The sequence below is a fragment of the Thalassophryne amazonica genome, chromosome 3, assembly GCF_902500255.1.
Source record: "Thalassophryne amazonica chromosome 3, fThaAma1.1, whole genome shotgun sequence".
NCBI classification, from domain to species: Eukaryota; Metazoa; Chordata; class Actinopteri; order Batrachoidiformes; family Batrachoididae; genus Thalassophryne; species Thalassophryne amazonica.
The window spans coordinates 139158892-139178524 of record NC_047105.1 but is presented as its reverse complement, the minus strand read 5'-3'; the positions used below and the strand labels follow the sequence as shown (position 1 = coordinate 139178524).

The 19633-nt window shown below is 41.4% G+C and overlaps 1 protein-coding gene and 1 long non-coding RNA gene across 2 annotated transcripts in view; one reads left to right on the top strand and one right to left on the bottom strand.

The window, feature by feature from the left end:
* chl1b (cell adhesion molecule L1-like b) overlaps window positions 1-19633 on the bottom strand; it is a 303826-nt gene that overhangs the window by 192672 nt on the left and 91521 nt on the right. Inside the window, 1 exon segment of the mRNA XM_034167484.1 lies at window positions 9230-9364. Coding sequence (XP_034023375.1) covers window positions 9230-9364 — 135 coding nt within the window.
* LOC117507659 lies at window positions 312-17671 on the top strand. The gene is made up of 3 exons (XR_004559813.1): window positions 312-323; window positions 3350-3356; window positions 17597-17671. It is a non-coding gene; the product is annotated as an uncharacterized LOC117507659 (long non-coding RNA).

Below are 19633 nucleotides of genomic sequence, written 5' to 3'. Positions count from 1 at the left end.
TGGTGGTCACACCAGATACTGACTGGTATCCCCCCCCCAATAAAACAAAACTGCACCTTTCAGAGTGGCCTTTTATTGTGGGCAGTCTAAGGCACACCTGTGCACTAATCATGGTGTCTAATCAGCATCTTGATATGGCACACCTGTGAGGTGGGATGGATTATCTCAGCAAAGGAGAAGTGGTCACTATCACAGATTTAGACTGGTTTGTGCACAGTATTTGAGGGAAATGGTGATATTGTGTATGTGGAAAAAGTTTTAGATCGTTGAGTTAATCTCATACAAAATGGGAGCAAAACCAAAAGTGTTGCGTTTATATTTTTGTTGAGTTGTAGGTACTTCACTAGTACCGTGATCTAGTGACCCGTATTACAAGCCATATGCAACCTTCAAAGACAGGGAAATCATCCATCCATTCATTTTCTGAACCTGCTTATTCCAGTTAAAGACCTTATTTTTACAGTCATTGAGTGAAAGATGAGGTACATGCACTCTGAACAGACCAGCAGTCCATTGCAAGGCCAGGCACATATGCTTTGGTGTTCTGTGATGTACTCAATGTGGTGAAACATAATACAAATGCTGGCCCACACACTTGACTTGCTCAAAAATGTGTCATGAAGAGGAAAAAAATCATGCATACAACCCCTGGCAAAAATTATGGAATCACCGGCCTCGGATGATGTTCATTCAGTTGTTTAATTTTGTAGAAAAAAGCAGATCACAGACATGACACAAAACTAAAGTCATTTCAAATGGCAACTTTCTGGCTTTAAGAAACACTATAAGAAATCAAGAAAAAAAGATTGTGGCAGTCAGTAACGGTTACTTTTTTAGACCAAGCAGAGGAAAAAAATATGGAATCACTCAATTCTGAGGAAAAAATTATGGAATCACCCTGTAAATTTTCATCCCCAAAACTAACACCTGCATCATATCAGATCTGCTCATTAGTCTGCATCTAAAAAAGAGTGAACACACCTTGGAGAGCTGTTGCACCAAGTGGACTGACATGAATCATGGCTCCAACACGAGAGATGTCAATTGAAACAAAGGAGAGGATTATCAAACTCTTAAAGACAGTAAATCATCACGCAATGTTGCAAAAGATGCTTGTTTATTTATTTATTTATTTATTTATTTATATTTATATAGCACCAAATCACAACAAACAGTTGCCCCAAGGCACTTTATATTGTAAGGCAAGGCCATACAATAATTACGTAAAAACCCCAACAGTCAAAACGACACCCTGTGAGCAAGCACTTGGTGACAGTGGGAAGGAAAAACTCCCTTTTAACAGGAAGAAACCTCCAGCAGAACCAGGCTCAGGGAGGGGCAGTCTTCTGCTGGGACTGGTTGGGGCTGAGGGAGAGAACCAAGAAAAAGACATGCTGTGGAGGGGAGCAGAGATCAATCACTAATGATTAAATGCAGAGTGGTGCATACAGAGCAAAAAGAGAAAGAAACAGTGCATCATGGGAACCCCCCAGCAGTCTAAGTCTATAGAAGCATAACTATGGGATGGTTCAGGGTCACCTGATCCAGCCCTAACTATAAGCTTTAGCAAAAAGGAAAGTTTTAAGCCTAATCTTAAAAGTAGAGAGGGTGTCTGTCTCCCTGATCTGAATTGCGAGCTGGTTCCACAGGAGAGGAGCCTGAAAGCTGAAGGCTCTGCCTCCCATTCTACTCTTACAAACCCTAGGAACTACAAGTAAGCCTGCAGTCTGAGAGCGAAGTGCCCTATTGGGGTGATATGGTACTATGAGGTCCCTAAGATAAGATGGGACCTGATTATTCAAAACCTTATAAGTAAGAAGAAGAATTTTAAATTCTATTCTAGAATTAACAGGAAGCCAACGAAGAGAGGCCAATATGGGTGAGATATGCTCTCTCCTTCTAGTCCCCGTTAGTACTCTAGCTGCAGCATTTTGAATTAACTGAAGGCTTTTCAGGGAACTTTTAGGACAACCTGATAATAATGACTTACAATAGTCCAGCCTAATAATACTGCCTAAGGGAAGCATGTATAAAGGGAATAAAATTGGTCCTACCACAGAACCTTGTGGAACTCCATAATTAACCTTAGTCTGTGAAGAAGATTCCCCATTTACATGAACAAATTGTAATCTATTAGATAAATATGATTCAAACCACCGCAGTGCAGTGCCTTTAATACCTATGGCATGCTCTAATCTCTGTAATAAAATTTATGGTCAACAGTATCAAAAGCAGCACTGAGGTCTAACAGAACAAGCACAGAGATGAGTCCACTGTCTGAGGCCATAAGAAGATCATTTGTAACCTTCACTAATGCTGTTTCTGTACTATGATGAATTCTAAAACCTGACTGAAACTCTTCAAATAGACCATTCCTCTGCAGATGATCAGTTAGCTGTTTTACAACTACCCTTTCAAGAATTTTGACAGAAAAGGAAGGTTGGAGATTGGCCTATAATTAGCTAAGATAGCTGGGTCAAGTGATGGCTTTTTAAGTAATGGTTTAATTAATGCCACCTTAAAAGCCTGTGGTACATAGCCAACTAACAAAGATAGATTGATCATAATTAAGATTGAAGCATTAAATAATGGTAGGGCTTCCTTGAGCAGCCTGGTAGGAATGGGGTCTAATAAACATGTTGATGGTTTGGATGAAGTAACTAATGAAAATAACTCAGACAGAACAATCGGAGAGAATGAGTCTAACCAAATACCGGCATCACTGAAAGCAGCCAAAGATAACGATATGTCTTTGGGATGGTTATGAGTAATTTTTTCTCTAATAGTTAAAATTTTGTTAGCAAAGAAAGTCATGAAGTCATTACTAGTTAAAGTTAATGGAATACTCAGCTCAATAGAGCTCTGACTCTTTGTCAGCCTGGCTACAGTGCTGAAAAGAAACCTGGGGTTGTTCTTATTTTCTTCAATTAGTGATGAGTAGAAAGATGTCCTAGCTTTACGGAGGACTTTTTTTATAGAGCAACAGACTCTTTTTCCAGGCTAAATGAAGATCTTCTAAATTAGTGAGACGCCATTTCCTCTCCAACTTACGGGTTATCTGCTTTAAGCTGCGAGTTTGTGAGTTATACCACGGAGTCAGGCACTTCTGATTTAAAGCTCTCTTTTTCAGAGGAGCTACAGCATCCAAAGTTGTCTTCAATGAGGATGTAAAACTATTGATGAGATACTCTATCTCACTTACAGAGTTTAGGTAGCTACTCTGCACTGTGTTGGTATATGGCATTAGAGAACATAAAGAAGGAATCATATCCTTAAACCTAGTTACAGCGCTTTCTGAAAGACTTCTAGTGTAATGAAACTTATTCCCCACTGCTGGGTAGTCCATCAGAGTAAATGTAAATGTTATTAAGAAATGATCAGACAGAAGGGAGTTTTCAGGGAATACTGAGTCAGAATAGTAAGTCAGACAAAAGGTCTGAAAATTCACAGAGAAACTCACAGTAACGACCAGGAGGACGATAGATAACAACAAATAAAACTGGTTTTTGGGACTTCCAATTTGGATGGACAAGACTAAGAGTCAAGCTTTCAAATGAATTAAAGCTCTGTCTGGGTTTTTGATTAATTAATAAGCTGGAATGGAAGATTGCTGCTAACCCTCCGCCTCGGCCCGTGCTACGAGCATTCTGGCAGTTAGTGTGACTTGGGGGTGTTGACTCATTTAAACTAACATATTCATCCTGCTGTAACCAGGATTCTGTAAGGCAGAATAAATCAATATGTTGATCAATTATTATATCATTTACTAACAGGGACTTAGAAGAGAGAGACCTAATGTTTAATAGACCACATTTAACTGTTTTAGTCTGTGGTGCAGTTGAAGGTGCTATATTATTTTTTCTTTTTGAGTTTTTATGCTTAAATAGATTTTTGCTGGTTATTGGTGGTCTGGGAGCAGGCACTGTCTCTACGGGGATGGGGTAATGAGGGGATGGCAGGGGGAGAGAAGCTGCAGAGAGGTGTGTAAGACTACAACTCTGCTTCCTGGTCCCAACCCTGGATAGTCACGGTTTGGAGGATTTCAGAAAATTGGCCAGATTTCTAGAAATGAGAGCTGCTCCATCCAAAGTGGGATGGATGCCGTCTCTCCTAACAAGACCAGGTTTTCCCCAGAAGCTTTGCCAATTATCTATGAAGCCCACCTCATTTTTTGGACACCACTCAGACAGCCAGCAATTCAAGGAGAACATGCGGCTAAACATGTCACTCCCGGTCCGATTGGGGAGGGGCCCAGAGAAAACTACAGAGTCCGACATTGTTTTTGCAAAGTTACACACCGATTTAATGTTAATTTTAGTGACCTCCGATTGGCGTAACTGGGTGTCATTACTGCCGACGTGAATTACAATCTTACCAAATTTACGCTTAGCCTTAGCCAGCAGTTTCAAATTTCCTTCAATGTCGCCTGCTCTGGCCCCCGGAAGACAGTTGACTATGGTTGCTGGTGTCGCTAACTTCACATTTCTCAAAACAGAGTCGCCAATAACCAGAGTTTGATCCTCGGTGGGTGTGTCGCCGAGTGGGGAAAAACGGTTAGAAATGTGAACGGGTTGGCGGTGTACACGGGGCTTCTGTTTAGGGCTACGCTTCCTCCTCACAGTCACCCAGTCAGCCTGCTTTCCCGGCTGCTCGGGATCTGCCAGAGGGAAACTAACGGCGGCTAAGCTACCTTGGTCCGCACCGACTACAGGGGCCTGGCTAGCTGTAGAATTTTCCACAGTGCGGAGCCGAGTCTCCAATTCGCCCAGCCTGGCCTCCAAAGCTACGAATAAGCAACACTTATTACAAGTACCATTACTGCTAAAGGAGGCCGAGGAATAACTAAACATTTCACACCCAGCGCAGAAAAGTGCGGGAGAGACAGGAGAAGCCGCCATGCTAAACCGGCTAAGAGCTAGTAGCTGTGCTAAGCTAGCGGATTCCTAAAAACACACAAAATGAATAATGTGTAAATAATTTAGAGGTGATTCAGCAGAGGGAGTGCTTTAGTTAAGGCACGTGAAGATTACACTGTGAAGCAAATCAATCAATCAATCAATCAATCAATTTTTTTATATAGCGCCAAATCACAACAAACAGTTGCCCCAAGGCACTTTATATTGTAAGGCAAGGCCATACAATAATTATGTAAAACCCCAACGGTCAAAACGACCCCCTGTGAGCAAGCACTTGGCTACAGTGGGAAGGAAAAACTCCCTTTTAACAGGAAGAAACCTCCAGCAGAACCAGGCTCAGGGAGGGGCAGTCTTCTGCTGGGACTGGTTGGGGCTGAGGGAGAGAACCAGGAAAAAGACATGCTGTGGAGGGGAGCAGAGATCGATCACTAATGATTAAATGCAGAGTGGTGCATACAGAGCAAAAACAGAAAGAAACAGTGCATCATGGGAACCCCCCAGCAGTCTACGTTTATAGCAGCATAACTAAGGGATGGTTCAGGGTCACCTGATCCAGCCCTAACTATAAGCTTTAGCAAAAAGGAAAGTTTTAAGCCTAATCTTAAAAGTAGAGAGGGTGTCTGTCTCCCTGATCTGAATTGGGAGCTGGTTCCACAGGAGAGGAGCCTGAAAGCTGAAGGCTCTGCCTCCCATTCTACTCTTACAAACCCTAGGAACTACAAGTAAGCCTGCAGTCTGAGAGCGAAGCGCTCTATTGGGGTGATAACTGAAAATCGTTATCTAGGTAACTAGATCAATCTAACTGCGCAGATTAAACAGCTAACAGATACAGCAAAACACCGCTGTGCTCCGGAACAGGAAGTGATACAATACCGCAGTGAGAGCCAACCACCAGTAGAGGCAAGCAAGAGCCCAATCCAATATACGGAAGGATCTACCTTTTTTAAAACTTCATATTGTCTTGCGGCACGTTTGGTGAGTACACATTTCTTTTATTTGTGCTTGAAAATTATTTTGGGGGACTTTTTCATAAACCCGTTTGATTGAGTGGTGTTGCAATGAAAATATACTGTCTTTCGCCTCCGGTACCATCGCGGGATATGGAGGCGAGACCCGCAAAGAATCCCAGTCATTAAAAATATATAAACCTCTCTCAGCATCCATGGAGCTCTGGGGCTCCGATTGCCGAGACGTGCGGTGCTGTGGATTTTGCCGCAAGAAGTCTGTCCTTGCAGCAACAGGTGTACTGGCCGCTTCGCATTAAAACAGCGAGCGTAATCTCAGGACTTGTGCCATGTGTGCTGCAGCTCCATTCAGTAGACAGAGAGGTGATGCCGGTGTTGTGCGCTGAATCTGGCACAACACCGGCTGCAAAGCAGATACGGGCGGTGTGAGTGGCCCGCGTCGGCGGTTAACGAGCTCGTTAACGAGCCCGCAGACTTAATAAGCGTAGCGGAGGCAGAGAGTGGGAGAGGAAGAACGGCGCCCGCTGTCGATGTCATTGCTGATCTGAGCACACAGATCTGTATCTCACATTCACTGCAGCTTACTTTTGGATGTTGAAACCAGGACGTGTATAAGTAACATTACTAACAGATAAAATCAATTTCAATGCGGGATCGAACTGAAGGCGGGAGCGCGTCGTCTTGTCCCTGACGTCATGGAAATGATACGGCTGTACAAACTGTTTTCACAGAGGGCTAAATTTTAGCTGCAAATTTGTCATTTTTAAACGAAGATTTCTCTGCTGAATTACAAATTTGGGCTTACAGATTTACTTTACTGCATTCACAAGGGTCTTATAAATACATATCAGCTATTTCTTTCTGAAATCTGACCACATTTATTTCAATGCAGGTCTACTTTAAATAGGGGACACCTGATTCACACCTGTTTGTTCCACAAAATTGACAAACTCACTGACTGAATGCCGCACTACTATTATTGTGAACACCCCCTTTTCTACTGAAAAGAATCTACTGAATCTACTGGTACCTTGTTTCCCATGTAACAATAAGAAATATACTCAAAACCCGGATTAATCTTTTTAGTCACATAGCACTACTATTATTCTCAGGGCCGGCCCAAGCCTTTATTTGGCCTTAAGCAGAATTTCATTTGGGGGCCCCCCCTACCATCACCTCAGCACCAGATGCCTCATTATTCCATAGGCTACACTGTTATGTGTGTAACATACCCACAATCATAAGCATTATTTGTAATTATCTTACATCATACAGGTGTCATTCTTGTTTTTAACCTTAAAGGGGTAGCAAACTCATAAATATATTTTAATTAACTTCTACATACAGAGTCATGTATAAGTATGGCTCATTAATTTAACTATTTGAAAGTAACATCAGCAGGCAGGAGACTGCATTTATAATAAACACGTTAAATAGTTTAATTTCTTTCAGATGTGCAACGGTGTGCAAAATGTTCAATATCCAAATACAAAATAGAATCAAATGGCATTCACATTATCTTACAGAAAAATAAAGTTGTAATAAAAAATTAAACACTTAAATAATAAATACAATACTTAAATAATCTCCCAAATGAACACAGAAATCCACAGCATAACAGCAATGTGTGTGCATAGCAATGCACAAACATTGCACTGGGGGCTATTGCTTTAACTTTGGCCTGCAAACCATTGAGAGCTGAGTTACTTTTCCCCACCTTTTGCACCAAATTAATCTGAGGAGTTGATCTGCCCTGCTGTTTAACTCTAAGTTTTTCTTGGTAAGGAAGACTATCAAATGGCTTCGCCAAAATCCGGTCCACAACATTCAAATTGTCTGCCATTATGTGCAGCTTGCTACCTAGCTAGCTCGCTAGCTGGGACTGGCGCGAGGCTAATGTGAAGTTTGTCCACCTGTGAGTGCTTTGTGACGGTGGAGGAGCTCAGCACCTGCTGCTCGGTAGGGACAGAAACTGCGATAGAAGTCAGAAAGAGTGATAGAAGTCAGTCTCCAAACACAAGCAGCTACAAAAAAAAACACCAGAAATAGAAGCTCGATTTGTCGCTAGTCGTTTTTAACAAAGAAAATGCCGCTAAGAGGATTAGGAAAGTCTCCGGTTCAACTCAGAACAGAATGAAAATGCTCCCACGGATGTTTACACCAAAAGATCGATGATTCACTCATTTCACTGTCAATCAAAAAGGGATTCAGCCTCAGACAGATCAGACAGATCATCCAATCATCATGCAGAAGCTGAGTGCCCGGGCCGGCCGAGGCCAGCCCACTGCCCCATAGACCCCCAGACACGCTGAGCGTCCGATGGGCGGAACAAAGCCCAGCATTTATCCAATGACTCGTCTCGTTTCGCTGCATAATTTGTGTCGCTATTGAACTCTGTGGACGCTCAGCGTCCACACTGTTTAAAGCACTGTGAAGCTGCGAGTTTGAGTGAGAGGAAAGCCGCGTCGTTACCAGTGATAAGAAGCTGATTCTGAACAAAGGTTGAGCGCGTTGTAGCGCATATTTAGTCAATGACATGTACACACAACAGTATATATTTGATCACTTATTTTTTGACATTTTAGAGGAAGTTGAGCTTCCCCTGCAGTCTTAGAGCAATCGCCTCTGACTTTAAGACACCTAAAGCACTTTACACTAAACGAACGGAGCATTTCGCAAATAATGACAACAAAAATTGTAATATTGGACATGCAAACCTACCTTTGTCTTGTTGTTTTTTCTCATCTTCCAACTTCTTCTTTTCTCCGCTCCAGAGGGATAATTTCTTTTCTGAGACATGACTTGCACTTACTTCATTCCTCATGATTAGTCATCGACCACCTGACCCAAGCGATGCATCTAAATTTGCCCAACGGTGGCAGCAGCCAACAGGAGGCATCAATTAACCTAATATTGGTATTTTGTCAAAATTAATTTATTTTTTTCGAGTGTAATACATTTTCGTTTAAATTATTCAACATTATTTTAATTTCATGTATATATTTACTTTTTTATCACAATGTCTCGGTGCTCTCGGGGACCCCTGGTGGCGTGGAGGCCCTAAATGACCGCGTAGTTGGCGTATGCCTTGGGCCAGCTCTGATTATTCTGAACACTACTGTATGTTGTCACAAGAAGGGGTTGTCACACTGAAAAGGGGTCATCTACAGAGAGGCTGTGTATTGGCATGGGAGACTTATGAGCTCAGCTGCATCTTTGCAAACCAGGTAGCCAGTGGTGGAAGCCGAAGGTGGAAGGCAACAATTATACAACACACTTGATGCATCAATAGACCAACTGACAGTCATGTTCCATACATGAAAAAGTAAAAAAAGCTGTTGTACTTACTCATGATCATAATGTTTGCATTGGCCAGAAGAGTTCCATGTCTGTTAGAGGCCTCGCACTGATACACTGCACTGTCAGCTGCTTTGGCATTATGCAAAATTATCGTATCTTCAAACACCTTTCTGTTGGCTTCCTCTGCAATCAAACAGCAAGTTGGTGAAGTGTTAAACAGATTTTTAAGGGGCTATATTGTGCTTATTGCTTTAAACGACCTTTCACAGTTAAATATACACTCAACAAAAATATAAACGCAACACTTTGGATTTGCTCCCATTTTGTATGAGATGAACTCAAAGATCTAAAACTTTTTCCACATACACAATACGAGGTCTGTCCATAAAATATCGTACCTTTTTATTTTTTTTTACACTATATGGATTTGATTCATATGTTTTCACGTCAGACAAGCTTGAACCCTTGTGCGCATGCGTGAGTTTTTCCACGCCTGTCGGTGACGTCATTTGCCTGTGAGCACGCCTTGTGGAAGTAGTGGTCCCGCCCCGTCGTCAGATTTTCATTGTCTGGAAATGGCGGAATGATTTGGGGTTTTTTTCCATCAGAATTTTTTTCAGAAGCTGTTAGAGACTGGCACCTGGAAACTATTCAAAAAATTTATCTGGCTTTCGGTGAAAATTTTACGGGCTTCACAGAGAATAAGGTCTGTTAGTACAGCTTTATGGACCCCTTTAAGGATGCTCAGCACGCCGGCTCCGATCTGTGACGACACGGCACAAGCCACTGGACCATTTCTGAGCTGATGGCTCTGTGGATACGAGTCCGTCATGTGCTCTTTCTCTGGTTATCACAAGAGCTGGACATCAGCCATTTTCCGGCAGATTTCACTTTTAACAAGAGATTTTGTCATGGAAAGCCGCGCGGAGGCTTCGCGCATCACGACTGATTCGCTTTGGAAGCGAGACAAAGGAACACCTCCGTTTCGGTGTGTCAGAGGACAAGTTTGGACATGTCTATCTTGGCTTTCAGTGCTTACCAGTCCAGTAAGTATCAGTGAAATTGTGGAGAGCTGGACATGTCCAAACTGCCGGTCCAGAGCATCCCAAACATGCTCAATGGGTGACATGTCCGGTGAGTATGCCGGCCATACAAGAACTGGTACATTTTCAGCTTCCAAGAATTGTGTACAGATCCTTGCAACATGGGGCCGTGCATTATCCTGCTGCAACATGAGGTGATGTTCTTGGATGTATGGCACAACAATGGGCCTCAGGATCTCATCACAGTATCTCTGTGCATTCAAAATGCCATTAATAAAATGCACCTGTGTTCTTCGTCCATAACAGACACCTGCCCATACCATAACCCCACCGCCACCATGGGCCACTCGATCCACAACACTGACATCAGAAAACCACTCACCCACACCGACGCCACACACGCTGTCTGCCATCTGCCCTGGACAGTGTGAACCGGGATTCATCCGTGAAGAGAACACCTCTCCAACGTGCCAAACGCCAGTGAATGTGAGCATTTGCCCACTCAAGTCGGTTACGACGACAAACTGGAGTCAGGTCGAGACCCCGATGAGGACGACGAGCATGCAGATGAGCTTCCCTGAGACGGTTTCTGACAGTTTGTGCAGAAATCCTTTGGTTATGCAAACCGATTGTTTCAGCAGCTGTCCAAGTGGCTGGTCTCAGACGATCTTGGAGGTGAACATGCTGGATGTGGAGGTCCTGGGCTGGTGTGGTTACACGTGGTCTGCAGTTGTGAGGCTGGTTGGATGTACTGCCAAATTCTCTGAAATGCCATTGGAGATGGCTTATGGTAGAGAAATGAACATTCAATACATGAGCAACAGCTCTGGTTGACATTCTTGCTGTCAGCATGCCAACTGCACGCTCCCTCAAATCTTGCGACATCTGTGGCATTGTGCTGTGTGATAAAACTGCACCTTTCAGAGTGGCCTTTTATTGTGGGCAGTCTAAGGCACACCTGTGCACTAATCATGGTGTCTAATCAGCATCTTGATATGGCACACCTGTGACGTGGGATGGATGTGCTCACTGTCACAGATTTAGACTGGTTTGTGAACAATATTTGAGGGAAATGGTGATATTGAGTATGTGGAAAAAGTTTTAGATCTTTGAGTTCATCTCATACAAAATGGGAGCAAAACCAAAAGTGTTGCGTTTATATTTTGTTGAGTGTAGCTAAAGTTTTACATTAAGCATCCTCAAGTCTCACATTTCTATCACTGTGCATACAGAATGTAAACTGCTATAATCAGAACTAAGGTATGAGACAGATACCTTGAAAGGTCATATCACATAAGGGTCATCATTCCATCTCAAGTCACCCAGAGGCTTCCAGGTCACCCCTCACTTCTGCTCTGTCAGTTTGATATGTTATTCCTATTACAAAGTTATGGGGAAATGCCAAATATTAGCCCTGTATCTTGCAAACATTTGAAGTTACAGCCTTTGGAAATTTTTTGTGAATTTTTAACATATTGTGATAACGGTGTTTTCTACCAAATTAGTATGTTAATAATGCACTCCCTATATGCCTCACATCTTTGAAACTGCTCATGCCAGGCTAACCTTTGGTGTAGAGTTTGGAAATGTTGGCGGTTTTGGTGTATCTAGTGTGATCTGCCTTCCACAAAGGCCTTCATTTTTGTGATTATAAATAGACACATTTGCATGACACACTGGCTACTTTGGGTGGATCTGGACATTTTGGGATTAGGTCACTTCATGACTATTGTGCAACACCTTAGTTACATCACCAGAAATTGGGGAAACCACTTTTGCATTATGTCTAAAAATAGACAAAAATGGCAAAATATCTATTTTACGAGAAGATCATGCTGGGATTAGGTCGCTGAGCATTGGGCAATACTTCATACTTCTTATACTCACACATTTACCCAGATGATGTCATGTGCTGTGAAGAAACAAGCACAGACACATACTGCTGTCAGCAAACAGCAATGCAAGGGATACCAAACTCACCTTTATTTCTGTAAACCAGTGTAAAATAATAAATAGATCAACTAAAATCAATTTACAACGTAAATAAGATAAATTTTTACCAACTCTTTTAACAAGAAATATACTCAAACTATGTATCTATATAATCATTGTAAAACATGAGCATATGTTTTAAAGTTCTACAGACAAGTGTGATTTAAATGCTGAACAGTAAAAATCAGTCAGATTATATCATTTTTGGCAGTTAATTAAGTAAAACAAAGAAATTGTGCATGCGTAAGATAGTAAGAAGTTTTTTTTTCTTTTTCAAACTGCATATTATGATTGTGCCACAAAAATATTGTTGCGACTACATTCTGATTTGAAGACAAAATCAGACAAAGGAAGCTCAATAACAACACCATATTTGCAGCATATCATCTTGAAATATGTAAAAATATATGCTAAAAATATGAATATGATAGTCAACTGCCCACACTGGCATCTGGGGTGATGAATATCAGTATATTTCAACACTTTCTTTTAAATTAGCATTTTTTTTCAAAAGCTATAAATTTTGTTAAAACAACCTGGTATATCATTTAAATGTGTAGATATGTTCCATTATATCATTAACCATCAAACGAAAAGCTCTATAGCCATAGCTGATATATTTCTTTGATTTTGAACTAACGACATGTACAATTTTGCGTTTTCTACCATTTTCAGGCCTTTGTGGAAAGCAGATCACACTAGATACACCAAAACTGCCACAACCTCCCAACTACACAAACGTTAGCCTCCTATGATGGGTTTCAAAGCTGTAAGGTATATAGGGAGGCGCATTATAACATGCAAAGTTGGTAGAAAATATCGTTTTCATGATCTAAAATTTCCAAAGGCTGTAACTGCAAAAGGTTTTCAAGATACAGACATAATATTTGGCATTCCACCCTAACTTTGGAATGTGATTAACATATAAAGTTGACAGAATAAAGCTTAGGGGTTTTCAAAAATGGGTGATTTCAGAAGGAATGACCCATAAGTCCATATTTGAATTCTGTTGATTTCTGAGACATGTCCAATGAAGTGATGTGTGTGCTCTTGTATGTGTGAGAGAGACCATTAAATGATTCCCCTTCAAAGGGAGATGAGGATGATCATGATTGCTAACGACGGATAATATTTGTGTCCAAATAAAATAAAAAATATCTAAACACTGAGGGGACTCATTCAATAATAAACAAACAAATAAAATATTCAAGTCTCTAAAAAAACAACATCTTTTAGTGTCTGTTGCTTTAAATGCAATGGAGCTGCTGCAAGCTGCACCTCTTTCAGATGGGAAGGGCAAAGAAAGCAACGCAACAGATGAGCAATCACTCTGTTGGACACAAAACACAAGTGTCGATAAGCTCAGTGTGTGTTTCACAAGAGTTCATGTGGATTTATACTCAACAAAAATATAAACGCAACACTTTTGGTTTTGCTCTCATTTTGTATGAGATGAACTCAAAGATCTAAACTTTTTCCACATACACAATATCACCATTTCCCTCAAATATTGTTCATAAACCAGTCTAAATCTGTGATAGTGAGCACTTCTCCTTTGCTGAGATAATCCATCCCACCTCACAGGTGTGCCATATCAAGATGCTGATTAGACACCATGATTAGTGCACAGGTGTGCCTTAGACTGCCCACAATAAAAGGCCACTCTGAAAGGTGCAGTTTTGTTTTATTGGGGGGGGGATACTAGTCAGTATCTGGTGTGACCACCATTTGCCTCATGCAGTGCAACACATCTCCTTCGCATAGAGTTGATCAGGTTGTTAATTGTGGCCTGTGGAATGTTGGTCCACTCCTCTTCAATGGCTGTGTGAGGTTGCTGGATATTGGCAGGAACTGGTACAAGCTGTCGTATAGGCCGGTCCAGAGCATCCCAAACATGCTCAATGGGTGACATGTCCGGTGAGTATGCCGGCCATGCAAGAACTGGGACATTTTCAGCTTCCAAGAATTGTGTACAGATCCTTGCAACATGGGGCCGTGCATTATCCTGCTGCAACATGAGGTGATGTTCTTGGATGGCACAAGAATGGGCCTCAGGATCTCGTCACGGTATCTCTGTGCATTCAAAATGCCATCAATAAAATGCACCTGTGTTCTTCGTCCATAACAGACACCTGCCCATACCATAACCCCACCGCCACCATGGGCCACTCGATCCACAACATTGACATCAGAAAACCACTCACCCATACGACGCCACACACGCTGTCTGCCATCTGCCCTGGACAGTGTGAACCGAGATTCATCCATGAAGAGAACACCTCTCCAACATGCCAAACGCCAGCAAATGTGAGCATTTGCCCACTCAAGTCAGTTACGACGACGAACTGGAGTCAGATCGAGACCCCGATGAGGACGACGAGCATGCAGATGAGCTTCCCTGAGACGGTTTCTGACAGTTTGTGTAGAAATTCTTTGGTTATGCAAACCGATTGTTTCAGCAGCTGTCCGAGTGGCTGGTCTCAGACGATCTTGGAGGTGAACATGCTGGATGTGGAGGTCCTGGGCTGGTGTGGTTACACGTGGTCTGCGGTTGTGAGGCTGGTTGGATGTACTGCCAAATTATCTGAAACGCCTTTGGAGACGGCTTATGGTAGAGAAATGAACATTCAATACACGAGCAACAGCTCTGGTTGACATTCCTGCTGTCAGCATGCCAATTGCATGCTCCCTCAATCTTGCGACATCTGTGGCATTGTGCTGTGTGATAAAACTGCACCTTTCAGAGTGGCCTTTTATTGTGGACAGTCTAAGGCACACCTGTGCACTAATCATGGTGTCTAATCAGCATCTTGATATGGCACACCTGTGAGGTGGGATGGATTATCTCAGCAAAGGAGAAGTGCTCACTATCACAGATTTACACTGGTTTGTGAACATATTTGAGTGAAATGGTGATATTGTGTATGTGGAAAAAGTTTTAGATCTTTGAGTTCATCTCATACAAAATGGGAGCAAAACCAAAAGTGTTGCGTTTATATTTTTGTTGAGATGTGACATATTTCAGAATTTAAAGTGACACATTCTGGTGTAAATGTTGTTTGTAGCTCAGTAGGTTTCACATTAAGATACTTTGGGCCTGGTTTACAAAGATCCCACATACAGTTGTGCGCAAATGTTTACAATACCCTGGCAGAATTTTTGATTTTTTTTTTTGGCCATTTTTCAGAGAATATGAATGATAACACAAAACCTTTTTTTTCACTCAAGGTTAGTGGTTGTGTTTATTGTCAAACAACTATGTTTCATCTTTTAAAATCAGAAACTAACCAAATAACCCTGATCAAAAGTTTACATACCCTGGTGATTTTGGCCTGATAATATGTACACAGGTTGACACAAACAGGTTTGAATGACTACTAAAGGTAACCTGTAATCAGTGTTTTCTTGTAATCAGTGTGAGTGTATAAAAGGTCAGTGAGTTTCTGGGGTCCTAACAGACCCTTGCATGTTTTATTCTGTACTACACTGACATTTCTGGCTTCTGAGTCATAAGGAAAGCAATAGAATTGTCAAAGGATCTGCGGGAAAAGGTCATTTACTGTATGAAACAGGAAAGGGATATAAAAAGATATCCAAGGACCTAGGAATACCAATCAGCAGTGTTCAAACTCTAATCAAGAAGTGGAAAATGAGGGACCCCAAACCACGATCAGGTAGACCAACAAATATTTCAGCAACAACTACCAAGAAAATTGTTTGGGATGCCAAAGACAAATCCACAAATAACTTCAGCTGAAATACTGGACTCCTGAAACAAAGTGTTGTGGATGTTTCAAGATACTCAATAATCAATCAATCAATCAATCAACTTTTTTTTTATATAGCGCCAAATCACAACAAACAGTTGCCCCAAGGCGCTTTAAATAAGGAGGTACTTGAAGAAAAATGGGCTGCATATTTGAGTCACCAGAATAAAGCCTTTACTATGCAAATGACACAATGTATCCCACATACAATACGCCAAGTCATTTGGAGTGATGAGACCAAAATTTAACTTTTTGACCACAACCATAAACATCACATTTGTAGAGGAGTCAACAAGGCCTATGATTAATAATAGGTACACCATTCCTACTGTGAAACACTGAGGTGGACGGCTGATGTTTTGGGGATGTGTGAGCTACAAAGGCACAGAAAACTTGGTCAAAAATGATAGCAAGTGGCAGGATGAATGCACAATGTTATGAGAAACTACTGGAGGAAAATTTGCACTTCCAAGCCTTCCCATTCCCATCCCATGCACAGCCCTGCAGCTGTGCATGGGATGGGAATGGGAAGGCTTGTTGTCAAGTTTGTACTTGGATGTACAAACTTGACAACGATCCAAAACACAAGGCCAAGTCAACCAGTCATTGGCTACAGCAGAATGACGTGTAGGTTCTAGAGTGGCCATCTCAGTATCCTGACCTCAATATCATTGAGCCACTCTGGGAGATCTCAAATGTGCAGTTCATGAAAGACAGGCCAGGAATTTACAGGAACTGGAGGCTTTTTGCAAAGAAGAATGAGCAGCTTTACCATCAGAGGAAATACAGAGCCTCATCCACAATTACCACTAAAGACTCCAAGCTGTCATTGTTGTTAAAGGGGGCAATACATGGAATTTAGAACTGGGATATGTAAACTTTTGATGAGGGCCATTTGGGTAGTTTGAGTAAAGACAGTTGTTTTACAATGAATGACTTCCTTCACACAACCACTACCTGAGTGACAAAACAGTTGTGTGTTATCTGAAAAATGGCCAAAAAATAATAAATAATCTGACGATAATTCTGCTATGTAAACTATGTAATGCAAACCTATGAGCACAACTGTTATCATGTGAGCTTTCCAAACTTTTATGTGTTGGGTTGTTAAAGGTTTGTGGGTGTTTACTTTGTTTGTGGGTGTTTATATTGGCTCACAAGACAGTGGGTGGTAATGTGACACAGACAGCAAAAAGCAAAATGAAATTCAATCAGCTAACTGCAGCTATGTGCAACATAAGACCAACATGCAGATTTTAACTCAAAATGTCATTTGTTGAACATTTAACAAATCAGCAAGGAATGTGCTTTGAAAATAGTTGTGGATGCGTAGTGTTTGGCCACCTAAAACCCAAAAAGGTGACAATCTTCAAATGTGCATTCCCACAACACAGTGCATTTCACTCAAGTGCTTAACGTTCACATAATCATAAATGGCATGATACAGCCTGAGAATAATTTGTGCATGTTTCATATGTCCTCAGAGCTGTCCAAGGTCCTGACTATAGACTGTGGTGCTGACCGCTGTCAACTCCTGCGCACAACCATGCGTGGGGACTGTGCTGGACAGATGTGTACAAGACTTTCAAGTTACATTTCTGCTTCATAGAAAGAGATGATAAATGTCACATTGAATTTTGTTTAGGCAGTGGATGTTTTGTTTCCTTAAAAACAGACCACTATAAATTCATCTTTAATTAGGGTGTGTGTGTGTGTGTGTGTGTGTTGTGTGTGGTGTGTGTGTGTGTGTGTGTGTGTGTGTGTGGTGTGTGTGTGTGTGTGTGTGTGTGAGTGTGTGTGTGTGTGTGTGTGTGTGTGTGTTGCAGAAGATTGTTACATGAAATACCCAAACAGCTCATGGGAAATGATTCTGAATCAGAATCATTTGTGTCTGCATTCATTGTGCAACAATGGATTAGTTAGCATCAAGGTTTCATATGTACTAAATTATAGATGCAGTTTCAGGGGCTGAAATTGATTTTACCCTTGGTAAATTATACAGAATCTTGCAAACTTCACCTATTTACATGTTCAACATCCACAGTTTTGTGGACTTGGGTGCTATGACATTTTCCCATGTTTTTACACAAGGAAACCCTGAGTAAAGCAGACCATTAGAACTGCAGATCATTGAGGATGATAAAAATGAAGCTCAGGCTTATGTAACTGTCTAAGGTTAAAATATTAATTTGCACAATATGAGCTCTTTAAAGAAGTAAAGCGTTTACTTGGCCCTCCAAAATCAAACATTTGCCGCATCCACACAATTGACATAGCGTACTTAAGACCAAACCAAAATCCTACTGTGAGTTGTTTGTGCTACAGTCAGCCTCCTGCAGAGGGTTGTGTCGCCTTAAGGCTCCCTGACACTTGCACAACTTTGATCCATGCACTTGCACACACTCTGCCGTGCATGAGAATAAACTCATATCAAACTCTTTGTAAACCGTTGTAAACTTTGCGCAGCTTTGTGCAAGTGTGCAAAAATTTCTTTGAAATGTTCAAAATCTCCATCACACATTAATTACATGAACTTCACATGAACATTACACAAACAATTCAAAAACACAGCATGCACGCAAGGCATCAGAGTGCAGCTCATCTGAACGATTATAACAAGATATTAAATCTATGATAAACATACTTTTTGTCAGGATCTGGCCCTTTAGGGCCATTTGTTATTAGTCTGCCTTGTGTCCTCATCTGTGTTCTCTGCCTTCGGTGTGTTTATCCATGTCTCGTAAGGTTCATGTCTTCATCAGTCTTGCTCCTGTTATCCATGTATTTGCCATTCATGTTCACTTAGTCACTCCAGTCCTATTTTTTTTTTCATTTCAGTTCATTTTTTGTATTACACTTTGGTCTACATTTTTGGTATTTTGCTTTTGTTTCAGGTATTGGTCATTATTTATCTTCAAGTATCTTCTCTGATTATGTTCCGGTTATTGTTTGTCAGTTTAGTCCTTTTATTTATTGCACTATTTTGTAGTTACCTGTTGTTGTCATTCTGTTCATTATTTATTCTTAGTTGATGCTGTCATCGCGCCATTGTTTATTGCATTCACTTTTATATTTTTATCCATCTCATTCCGGTTATAGTTTTGTTTAAGATCACTGATTTCTTTGTTCACTGCCAGCGACTTAGTTCTGTCAGGTCTGGTTTATATATGATTCTGTTTTAGCTCTGTTCATTGTTCTATGTTTCCTTCACACCCACCCAAATATGTTCCCACTCCATGTCAGTGCGCCAGCTATTGTGTCTTTGTCTCTGTCTGTTTTGTATTTTCATTCTCCCCCGCTCTTGCACTTGCTCACGTGTCTTTGTTTCTTTCATCACTTTACTCTGTGTCTTCCTGCCTTCACTCTCTTGCACTTATCGTTGTCTTCCCTGTCATGCCCCCTTCCAGAACCTCACCGACACCTGTGTCTTGTCGCACTAATTATATCACTAGTCATATAAGCCCTCACAGTCTCACAGTCCCCTCGCTCGATTGTTGAATGTATTGAATTTCCAGCACTTACTTCCTTGCCTTGTTTGCCCTGTATTCTGCCTGCCAGTATTTGACCTTGTTTGGTCCTTGACCACGTTTCTGCCTCTGCCTTTGATTACCTCTATGCCGTGTTTTTTTTACCTCAGCCTGTTTTTTGGA